This window comes from Canis lupus, chromosome 35, assembly GCF_011100685.1.
Source record: "Canis lupus familiaris isolate Mischka breed German Shepherd chromosome 35, alternate assembly UU_Cfam_GSD_1.0, whole genome shotgun sequence".
Classification (NCBI taxonomy): domain Eukaryota; kingdom Metazoa; phylum Chordata; class Mammalia; order Carnivora; family Canidae; genus Canis; species Canis lupus.
The window spans coordinates 26,728,582-26,739,239 of NC_049256.1; the positions used below are offsets into that span (position 1 = coordinate 26,728,582).

The window sequence follows — 10,658 nt, forward strand, 5'->3', positions numbered from 1 at the left end:
TGCAAAAAAAATACTTTGGGGTAGGTGTGGGTGGCTCAGTGGTCAGGATGTGATCCTGGGGTCCTGAGATCCCACAGGGAGTCTGCTTCTTTCTCCCTCTGCCTATCGTTCTGCCTTTCCCTGTGTGCCTCTCATGGATAAATAAAATCTTTTAAATCAATTAATTAAAAAATAAAGACCTTCAAACAAACTCAGCTGAATTTTGGTTAACACCGCAGATGAGATGAGGCAGTGAGAGGAAAGAGCAGCAGTAAACCTCAGTTAGCTCCTAGTAGTTACACATCCGCCCGCCGACTCGGGAAAGTCCACGTTTCGGGCCGTTGTGAGGCGGGGTTACAACCAGCCACGTTTTGCACACCCTTTTGCACACCTTCATTCCCGGAAGCCGAGGAAGGATTCCCAGGTGAGGTCTGAGCGAGGTGCATGCGCTTCCGTTCCACCTCCCAGACTGATGTCCGGGAGAGGCCGCGTCGGCGCAGCAGAAGCCAGTTTCCCGCCACAAACGGGCGCAAGGACCCCGCCCCGGAAGCCCTAAGAACTCCGAGAGCCGGCGAGGCATCCTGGGAAACCGAGTCTGGGCGCGAGAAAGACGCCAAGACTTCTGGGAGTCACAGTCCTGAGCCAGGCCTCCTTCTGCGCAGGTTCAAAGTCCCCGAGCCGGCGCGGCGCGGTCCCCCCACCGGAAGTGTCCGATCGGAACCATCCCGTAGGAGAGGGGAGTCCGGGCTTGAGGATCCACGGGTCCGACCTTTTGTCCCCTCCGAGCATTGCAGTCCCTGCCACTTTATTTGGGGTCGCAGCCGCCCCGCAGCGAGGTCCTGTAGCCAGCACCGCGGAGGCATCCCGAGGAAAGGCGTGCGGAAGGCATTGCGCCCGCCTACTCCGAAACGCGCCTCGGTTTCCATGGTTACCCGCCCGCGCGTTACGTCATGGCGGGGGGCGGGGCGCCGGGCTGGGGTCCCTGATGGCCTTGGAGCGCGGCGTTGGCCTCGTGGGGCTGCTTCCTCCCCTCCCGGAGGAGTTCCCGGGACCCCGTCCCACGCGCGCTGCTCGCGGGAGGGGTCCTCGCCTTTCCGTGGAAGACGCGGGGCGGCCCACGGCTGTCGGGCGTCCACGCAGGGGAGCCCGTGGTGCCCGCGGCCCGGTACCGCTGCCCCGTCCTCCTGGGGCCGAGACCTGGAAGGAACCGCCAGAACTAAAAACAGTTCGGGGACGAGGCGATGTGTCCGCAGACGTCATGCGTCAGGAGCTGTAGGAGCCCCGTGGGAAGGAGGGGAATTGAATTCTTAGTCCCATCCAGTACTCCACCCTGCGAGCGTCCTGTGTTCGTCATCCCTCTTCTCAGTTCTTCCCGCTTTGTCTCGTCCAGCTTCAGCCCTCTCCATCCCTGCAAGTATTTGCTCTTGCACGTCCACCTACGCGGTCTCCCTGCTCTGACCCGGTGAGGTACTGATGCCTCAACCGTCCAGCTGGTTTAGTCCTTCCGTTGTCAGCATTTCAGTGCGTGCCCAGTGAGTTATTTAATATGCCGTATTAAGTTATTTAAGTGCTTTTAATCCACGTGGGTTCTATGGCCTTTTTCCCCCCAACTATTTCGCAAACTCAAGCACCATTTAATTCCTTACAGCTGTACATCAGAATAGGGATTTTCCAGGTATACCCAGACTGACCGAGACAGCATCCCAGGAATCTAACAGTTTCTACATGATTAATTATCTAGTTAATCAGCTGCAAACTCAGACTTTCTTGGAAACCATTGCTGTACAACTTCTAGCCCAGAGCTTTACTGTGTTGATTCCTTTTTTTTTTTTTTTTTTTAAGATTTTATTTATTTCAGAGAGAAAGTGAGATGGAGCAGGAGCAGAGAGGGAGGGGCAGAGGGACAAGCAGGCCCCCCCACCCCCCACCCCGCTGAGCCGGGAGCTGATGTGGCACTGAATCCCAGACTCTGAGATCATGACCCCAACCAAAGACAGATGCTTAACCAACTAAGCCACCCAGGCGCTCTTTGTGTTCAGATTCTTAATAAAGTACATGTCAGTGCAACAATCAACAGTTAACTGGTGAAATGTTTAGTAGAAGGCCCTGAAAGATCTTTGCATTCTGCTCTTGTACTCTAGGGCTTCATATCTACATTCCTGTTACTCAGTTTTTCAGTGCAGAAACCAGACATTCCTGTGTGATAAAACTCTAGGAACTGGTATTTAATAACAAGATTCATAGTAGACAGATAAGCAAGTCATGGTGCCAGTTTATTATATTTAACTTAATGTCCAATGACATGCGAAAGACATTAGGATTTGAAGCCAACGGCCAAGAAAAAAGTCTTGAGATGTCTTAAGTGCAAAAAGGTGGTTTTATTAAAGCAGAGAACAGGACCCATGGGCAGAAAGAGCTGCACTGGGGTCTTGAGGAATGGCCCATTATATAGTTTGAAGTTGGGAGGGCATTAGGGATAGTGTAAGCAAGTCTCCAAGGTATTTTGGAAACAAGGTTTCCAGGATCCTGCAGAGGCTAGCTATTGTTAGGGTCATTTGTTACTGTTTAGTAAAAACTCAGTCATGAAACCCTTCAGATGTGTATCAGGGACCTTTATATGCTTGGGGGATGATTGCCAACATGTATCTCTGGGGAGTTTAGAGATAAAGGAAGTTTCCAAAAGAATTTCTATATGTTCAAGTATACTTACAGGGTCCTGGGGGTCGATTACCTTTTGCCCTTAGCAAAGTATCAACATTGAGGCAGCTGAGTCCCTAGACGAATGTCACTAAGGCTGTTTTAGGACTTTTCAGTGGGCTGTGGATAGTAAGGAAATTTCATAATTTTTCTTCTGCCTTCGTTTCCCACATCATCCAAGATATGAACTGAGCCACAAAACTAGGAAAGTAGAGAAGGAACTGTTGGGATAAAAGGAAACCTATTTGAAACCTTTCAGGAAAGAATGAGTTAACGCTGGTGGAAACTGTTAGCCCTGGCTCTCAAGAAAAGTTGCCTTGGGGACCCAGCTGGCTCAGTTGGTGGAACAGGTGACTCTTGATCTCGAGTTGTGAGTTCCATCCCTACGTTTGGTGTAGAGATTACTCAAAACCTAAAGGAAAAAGAAAAGTTACCCTTGTTACTTAAGAGATTTATAAATAATCCTAGTTCCAGATTTTGAATTAATAATTATCATTCCAACCTTATTATTTTCTTCACACTTGTATTGAGTACAAACGTGACGTTTCTCGGCGTTTCTCTTTTTATATTGTAGTCCATCCTAGAAATGAACAACATATTAACTCCACAAACAGTATTGTCAGGTCATCTGCTCAGAAGCTTTCCTTGGCTTCCCAGTACCTAAAGGATAAACTCTGAATTCAGGATCTTGGCATTCGAGGCTTTCTATCGTAGCACTTTGCCTCTGTGATTTCCTTATACAAACTTACCAAACTTTTTGCTTTCCCACTTTTGTGATCCTACCATTAACCAGTTGTTCAGGGTGTTTCCTTGTTTGTAATTTCCTATTTTTCTCTCTTCCACATCCTATCAAGTCCTTTCCATTCTTCAGAAGTTAATCCATTAATTAAGTTTTCCCTGCCCATTGCAACGTGCTAGGCTCCTTTGTATCTCCAACTTTATGAAGCACTTTGTCATTTTTCTATGCTGATCCTTATTGTCTTTATGACTTACATATAATTTAATTGCATGTAGCATGTTTAACATGAAGCATTGCCTTAAATTTATAAATCTTACATTCTTTTCTTTTTTTAAAGATTTTATTTATTTACTCATTAGAGACAGAGAGAGAGAGAGAGAGAGAGGCAGAGACACAGGCAGAGTGAGAAACAGGCTCCATGCAGGGAGCCTGATGTGGGACTTCATCCCAGGACTCCAGGATCACGCCCTGGGCCAAAGTCAAGCACTAAACCACTGAACCACCAAGGTGTCCCTAAATCTTATATTCTATTTTCAAAATACTTCCATTTTGAAGTATTTTGTTTTTAGGGATGCCTGGGTGGCTCAGTTGGTTGAGTCCATCTCCTGATTTCTGCTCAGGTCAATCTTAGGGTCGTGGGATTTAGCCCAGACTTGGGCTCCAAGATGGGCTAGGAGTGTGCTGGAGATTCTCTTCCTCTCCCTTTGTCCCTCTATCTCTCTTTCTAAAATAAATCTTTTTAAAAAAGGTATTTTGGGGCAGTCCAGGTGGCTCAACAGTTTAGCACCACTTTCAGCCCAGGGCGTGATCCTGAAGACCCAGGATCGAGTCCCGCATCCAGCTCCCTGCATGGAGCCTGCTTCTCCCTCTGCCTGTGTCTCTGCCTCTCTCTTTCTCTCTCTCTCTCTCTCTCTTTCTCTGTGTCTCTTATGAATGAATAAAAAAATACTTTAAGAAAAGGTATTTTGTTTTTAGTTTTTTAAGATTTTATTTATCCATTTGAGAGAGAGTGAGTGAGAATGAGAAAGAGAGCAGGAGCAGGGGTAGGGGCAGAGGGAAAGGGAAAAGCAGGCTGTCTACTGAGCAGGGAACCTGCCTCAGGGCCAGATCACAGGACTCTGAGAGATGATGACCTGAGCCTAAGTCAGATGCTTAACCGACTGAGCCACCGGGAGTCCCAAGTTATTTTGTTTTATTTATTTATTTATTTATTTATTTATTTATTTATTTATTTATTTATTGTATTTTGTTTTAAATTTAAATTTTAAACTGCTTTAAGGTAGAAATTTTGTAACACTTATATCCCACAAAATAAGTATTTCAGTGCTTTTACGTATAATAAATGCCCACTACACTTCTGTCTAATGGAAAATTACTATTGTATGATCTTTCTTCTTCGTAGACAGTAATAGTTATTTCTCATCCCTTAGAAGAGCTCTTGAAACTAAATAAGACCCTTCACAAAGCAGAAAGGGGTTTCCTGGTAATACATTTCATCACAAAATGACAACAGCTACAGTTCAGAACCTTCAGGAGAATGAAGAACTTGTGATAGTGAAGATAAAAGAGGAAGATTTTGTCTGGAGGCAGGACACTTGCCTCCAGAGAAGCAATCCCCTCAGGCAAGAGCTGTGCCGACAGCTTTTCAGGCAGTTCTGCTACCAGGATTCCCCTGGACCCTGAGAGGCACTGAGCCCGCTCCAGGAGCTCTGCCATCAGTGGCTACAGCCCGAAACCTACAGCAAGGAGCAGATCCTGGAGCTGCTGGTGCTGGGGCAGTTCCTGACCATCCTGCCTGAGGAGCTCCAGGCCTGGGTACAGGAACATGATCCAGAGAGTGGAGAGGAGTGGTTACCATACTGGAAGATTTGGAGAGAGGTGCCAATGAAGCGGTAGTCCGGATACACAATGGGATGGGAGATCTAAGACCTCCACATGGATGGAGTCTCACAGTAGGAAGAAAAGGCCTGAGATTGAACACCTGGTGAGACCTGCAGGGGCTGTTAGTTCAGTGTGCCTTTATGTCTCCTATCCATTGCATTTGATGCTATGCCACATTTTACAGTTGAATCAGACTTAATCCATCCTTCTGCAGTTTTGTATTCCTACAGGAGGTTCTCTTTACTTTTGGAAGATGTTCAAATCCCCAAACAAGGATTCTCTCACAAGCCAAAATGTACTCTATTTTTTTTTCCTCGGGTTCCAGTCCATGCACATGGACAAGAGATATTCAGGAGAAAGGTGGTACCTTCTGGACCAGTACTTAGTGTCCACTTGCAGCCAGTGGACCCCAATGCCCTTCATGGTTCTTCAGCACCCCTTCTTCTGGACCGTGGTAAGGGGCAGTATTGCGTGCAATTCATGTCACTGAAAGAGTGGGACTGTGAATCTTCTTTCTCAGAGTAGCCTCAGTCACTATAGGTGGTCCTTTATCACCCCATGAGAAGTAGAGAACTTTTTCCCTATGTGTCATTGGTCAATTAAAATAAAAACAGAGAAAACCTGATTCCTTATACAGAATATTTATGTTTTCCTATTTGTTCTTCATCCAGACTATTTCCAAAACACAGTATATTTTTGTGAGTAAATTAAAGAAAAATGAATGCATAAGAAAATGTCAGGGAAAAAGTAAAGAAACAAAAGAAAAAGAGGAAGAAACATATCAAGAGAAACAAAATGTGTTAGTAGAGAAGCAGATACACAATGATATACTCAGAAGTGGAATGTAATTCACGGATTTATAGAACAAGATATGCGTTGTTGTCTTTTTTTTTATTGTACTTTCAGTCTTCCAAAACTTTCATGTTTTTGTAGGAAGTTTTGGGTTTTTTTTTTTGTTTTTGTTTTTATAGGAAGTTGGATGTACTTCTGGTGACTACCCCCATGGAAATACTTATTGCTGTTCTAAAACGCCTCTATTTAAAAAGTCCATGGACTCAATATCACTTTAGGTGTAAATGATCTCAAAATTAAACTCAAGAATAAATTACAGTCAGTTTTTATAAAAATACCCAAATTCTGCTTTCCAGTTTTTTTTTTGGAGACATTTCTATCCACCCCATCCAAAATCATACATTTCCCCCACCCTAAGACCAGCACTGCCTAACCACCCTTCCTGCTCTACCATATTCTAGACAAAGGAAATCCTACAACAAACAGGGGATGCCGGATTGCAGCACAATACAGAGTTGTAGTCATAGAATAAATTTGTGAGCCAGAAGGCGGGAATTGTGAAGACTAGATCATAAATGGACTCTGGAAACCAGGCAGAGGAGTTAGGTGTGTTGTGGAAGAAAAGAGAGGGAAGGTTTCTGAGTAGGATATAGGTGACAGAATATTAACAACAGTTAGTCTCGTGAGGGTATTCAGAATGCCTAAGAAGAACAGCTCAGAGTCAGAACAGTGGGAGGCTGTGACAGTCTCCTAGATAGGAAGAGTGATAAGAATGGGTGGTAGTAGCAGAAATGTAAAAAGGGGATGCATTCAGGGGACATTTAGCTGAAAGTGGTTACAGAACTTGATCAGTCATGGATGATGAAGAAATGGGTGGTTGGATAGATGGGCATTCTACTTGCTTTTACCAACTTTTCTCTTTTGTGTCCTTGTCCATCACACCTATCACCTGAAAGGCCACATTTTTAGAATGGCCAATTCAAGTACCAATATGTAACTAACTGTCTTGGGTATATCTCAAAATTTTCTTTTCTTCCAATGCAGCAAACAGGTATTTACCACTTTGTCTTTTCATTTTTTTAGATAAGGAAAGTGAAAACAATGGATCTGTGCCAAAGTTGGACATTTGTGAAAAAATTGAATCACAAAGAATTCTATCAGGAAGAATTTCAGGATTCATGTCGGAAGGATCTGCTGAGCCTCAAGACATCTGTAAGTCTGCAGGCAGGTTAAAGAGGCAGTGGGGAAAAAGAATCAGGAGGGTCTCAGAGACCATCATCTTCTCAGGATGGAGGTTATAATAAAATCCTTACCCACAAAAATATACTTACAGGTGAAATTGGCCATGATAGATGTGAGAGAAGCTTAAACCTAAATTCAAGTGAATTGGTACACCAGAAAACTTGTAAACACAGTACCTATGACCAAAATTTCAAATGGAATCCAGATTTTATTAAGCATCAAAGAATTTATGCTGGAGAAAGAATTCACCAATATGGAAAATCTCTCAAGAGCCCAAACCTTATTAAACATGCAGCAATTTTTAATGGGGAGAAAACCCACCAGTGTAATGAGTGTGGGAAAGCTTTCAGACATAGCTCAAAGCTTATCAGGCATCAGAGAATCCACACTGGAGAAAGGCCCTATGAATGTAGTGAGTGTAGGAAAGGCTTTGAGGGGAGCTCAGATCTTATTAGACACCAGAGAATTCACCCTGGGGAAAGACCCTTTGAATGCAAAGAATGTGGGAGAGCATTCAGTCTGAACTCACATCTTATCCTGCATCAGAGAATTCACACCAGAGAGAAACCCTATGAACGTAGTAAATGTGGGAAAACCTTCAGAGTGGGCTCACACCTCATTCGACATCTGAGAATCCACACTGGAGACAAACCCTATGAATGCAGTGAGTGTGGAAGAGCCTTCAGTCAGAGTTCCCACCTTCGTCAACACCAAAGAATTCACAAGAGGGAAAACCTGTTAATGTAAAGAACTTAAGTTTTTATGGAAAGGAGAAAGAAATAGCAACATGAAAAATATTGAATAAAAAATATGGAGTGAGATGAATGACTGAAAAACTATGATCTCTTTTCTCATTCTCTGGCTTGTGTTCTGTGAATGGTCTTCACCTGTGGGGAGCAGGGGGCTTTCTGTGAGACAGGATTTGCCTCTCTTCCATTGACTGCTGAAGTCAAGAGCAGAACTTAGAGGGGAGCTAATAAATAGGCTACTCTGTGGCAATGGAGATACAGAAAAAAAAGGACTGTCTTGGAAGTAACCATGATTACTATGTGGAGAGGAGAGGATTCGGTAAAGCTGATCATCAACACTAGTAAATGATGCTCCACAAGAAGAGGTAGTCTAAGCTCTCTAAGCGGAATAACTTGGGAAATACACAACAGAGCTTTCAAAACATTCCTTTAAATGAAGGACAACCAAACTACATTAGAAAGTCATGTCAAAGAAGAGGACTTGAGCAATGGTGGCATTTTAATACGCAGACCAAAATCTAGATCCAGAGGTCATACCAGGAGGTAAGCCAGGAAAGCATCCAAGGCAAGAGGCCAGAATCCAGAGAAATTCAAATAAGAGAGGAGAGAAATAAATTAGGGAGGACTTGCGGTTAGTGGTGAGGAAAGGTGGTCACATTGAACTTAAAGTTGACTTTAGGGGAGACAGTAACATAACTAGGATCTTACTGCCATATATACGTGGGTTTTGGCACCTCTCTGGGGTAAGTGGACAGACTTCAGTTCTGAGGAGCCCTCTTAACAGAAGCAGGGTTCCCTAGCTACTGGCAATCCCGGAAGAGGGCTGAGAGAATTAGCATTAAAAGTAAAGGTACTGGGGAGCCTGGGTGGCTCACTGGTTTGGCGCCTGCCTTTGGCCCAGGGCATGATCCTGGAGACCCGGGATGGAGTCCCAAATTGGACTCCCTGCATGGAGCCTGCTTCTCCCTCTGCCTGTGTCTCTGCCTCCCTCTCTCTCTCTCTCTCATGAATAAATAAAATCTTAAAAAAAAAAAAAAAAAAAAGTAAAGGTCCTGAAACTATTTCATTATGCTGGATGCTCTTCTCTCCAGAAAAGACAATGTAGAGAAGGTCTTTATCTGAGAAGAGTGGAAAGAGGAATCCACTCCACCAGTGATTTCAGGATATATGGCAAATCCTGCTGTACTGTTTTCCTGTTTGATGAGGCACATTTTCCCTAATGTGAGAATCAAAACAACTATGTAAGGTTTAATATCCCCCTGCAGGGCAGTCCCAGTGGCACAGCGGTTTGGCGCGCCTGTGGCCTGGGGTGTGATCCTGGGGACCCTGGATCTAGTCCCACGTCGGGCTCCCTGTGTGGAGTCTGCTTCTCCTCTTTGCCTCTCTCTTTGTGTGTGTCTCTATGAATAAATACGTAAAATCTTTAAAAATAATAATAATACCCCACTGCATATGTCTTTATCTGAAAACTAGCAAACCTCCTGTGTAGATTTACAATAATCTAATGTACGAAATCATCTAATAGGCTTTATAAAAAATGTTTTACATTTCTCAATTACCTCGAACTAGAAAAGCCCTGATAGGATCTAAGTGACCCATTATGTGTGTGTCTGTGTGTGTGTAATATTGAACGCATAGTTTCTCTTCTCATAAGTACTGTGCTAATTGCTCACGTGTGAATTTGTTTTTGCTGGAAAACACCGGCATGTTCGGTGGGATATTTTCGTTTCGTGCCATTTGTAGTTAAAGCTTCACGTTCTTTCCGTGTTATCAGTTGTATTGACTGACCTGGTTTGTGCATTTCGTCACAAACGACAAGGTTCACCGGGATTCTCATTTTCCTTTGGAATTAATCTTTCAGTGCTTCATTCAGTGATTTCAAGACGACCAGTCAGCGTAAGCCTCAGTAAAAGTTGTCGGCAGCCTTTTGGATATCTGTAAGTTAATGATTTGTTTTGCTTTCCGAGGAGCCAAAAACATTCACTTCACCCCCAAGCCAGTCTCCTTGAAGCAGAGACTGCCATATACACGGCCTGTGAAGTTTACTCAGAGTCCATGACTGGCGCAGCCTAGGCTATTAAATCTCCAACGGGGAGCACTGCACTGGGAGCCAAGAACGTGGGCCGTGCGGGAGAACTCAGACAACCAGGAGGCAGCTGCTGGTCCTAACTTAAGGCAGCTCTGTTACCAGGAGACACCTGGACCCTGGGAGGCTCTGTACCAACTCTAGGAACGTTGCTGTCCGTAGCGGATGCCGCATGAGGAGCTGCAGGTGTAAATGTTAGAGGATCAACCAAAAAACAGGAGGCAGCCACCTTGAGGGGGGCTCGGAGAGGGCGCATGATGACACAGGGCAGCAAGTGGTGATTAAATGAGCGAACATGCAGTAAGGGAGAGAAGCATCTGTACAACCGTGGTTGCAAAGCTTCAGTCCACTCAGCCAGGCTAGGTGTATTAGTGTCCGCCTTCCTCATTTTCTCATCCTTTTGATTTGTTTCTTACTTCTTCTTGAAGATGGAACAGACTATATGTCAATTTTTTTCTATTTGTTGACCTAAGAATTGTCCCCTAAGGTGTCC

The 10,658-nt window shown here is 44.5% G+C and overlaps 1 protein-coding gene across 1 annotated transcript; it reads left to right on the forward strand.

Moving 5' to 3' along the window:
- Nucleotides 1–423: 423 nt before the first annotated feature.
- On the forward strand, nt 424–8,534 carry ZNF165 (zinc finger protein 165). Its single transcript, XM_038583981.1, is given in 5 exon segments — nt 424–1,144; nt 1,494–1,511; nt 5,622–5,750; nt 7,172–7,332; nt 7,334–8,534. Coding segments are annotated over 5 exon segments (1,773 nt in total). The 3' UTR covers nt 8,078–8,534.
- The last annotated feature ends 2,124 nt before the right edge of the window (nt 8,535–10,658 follow it).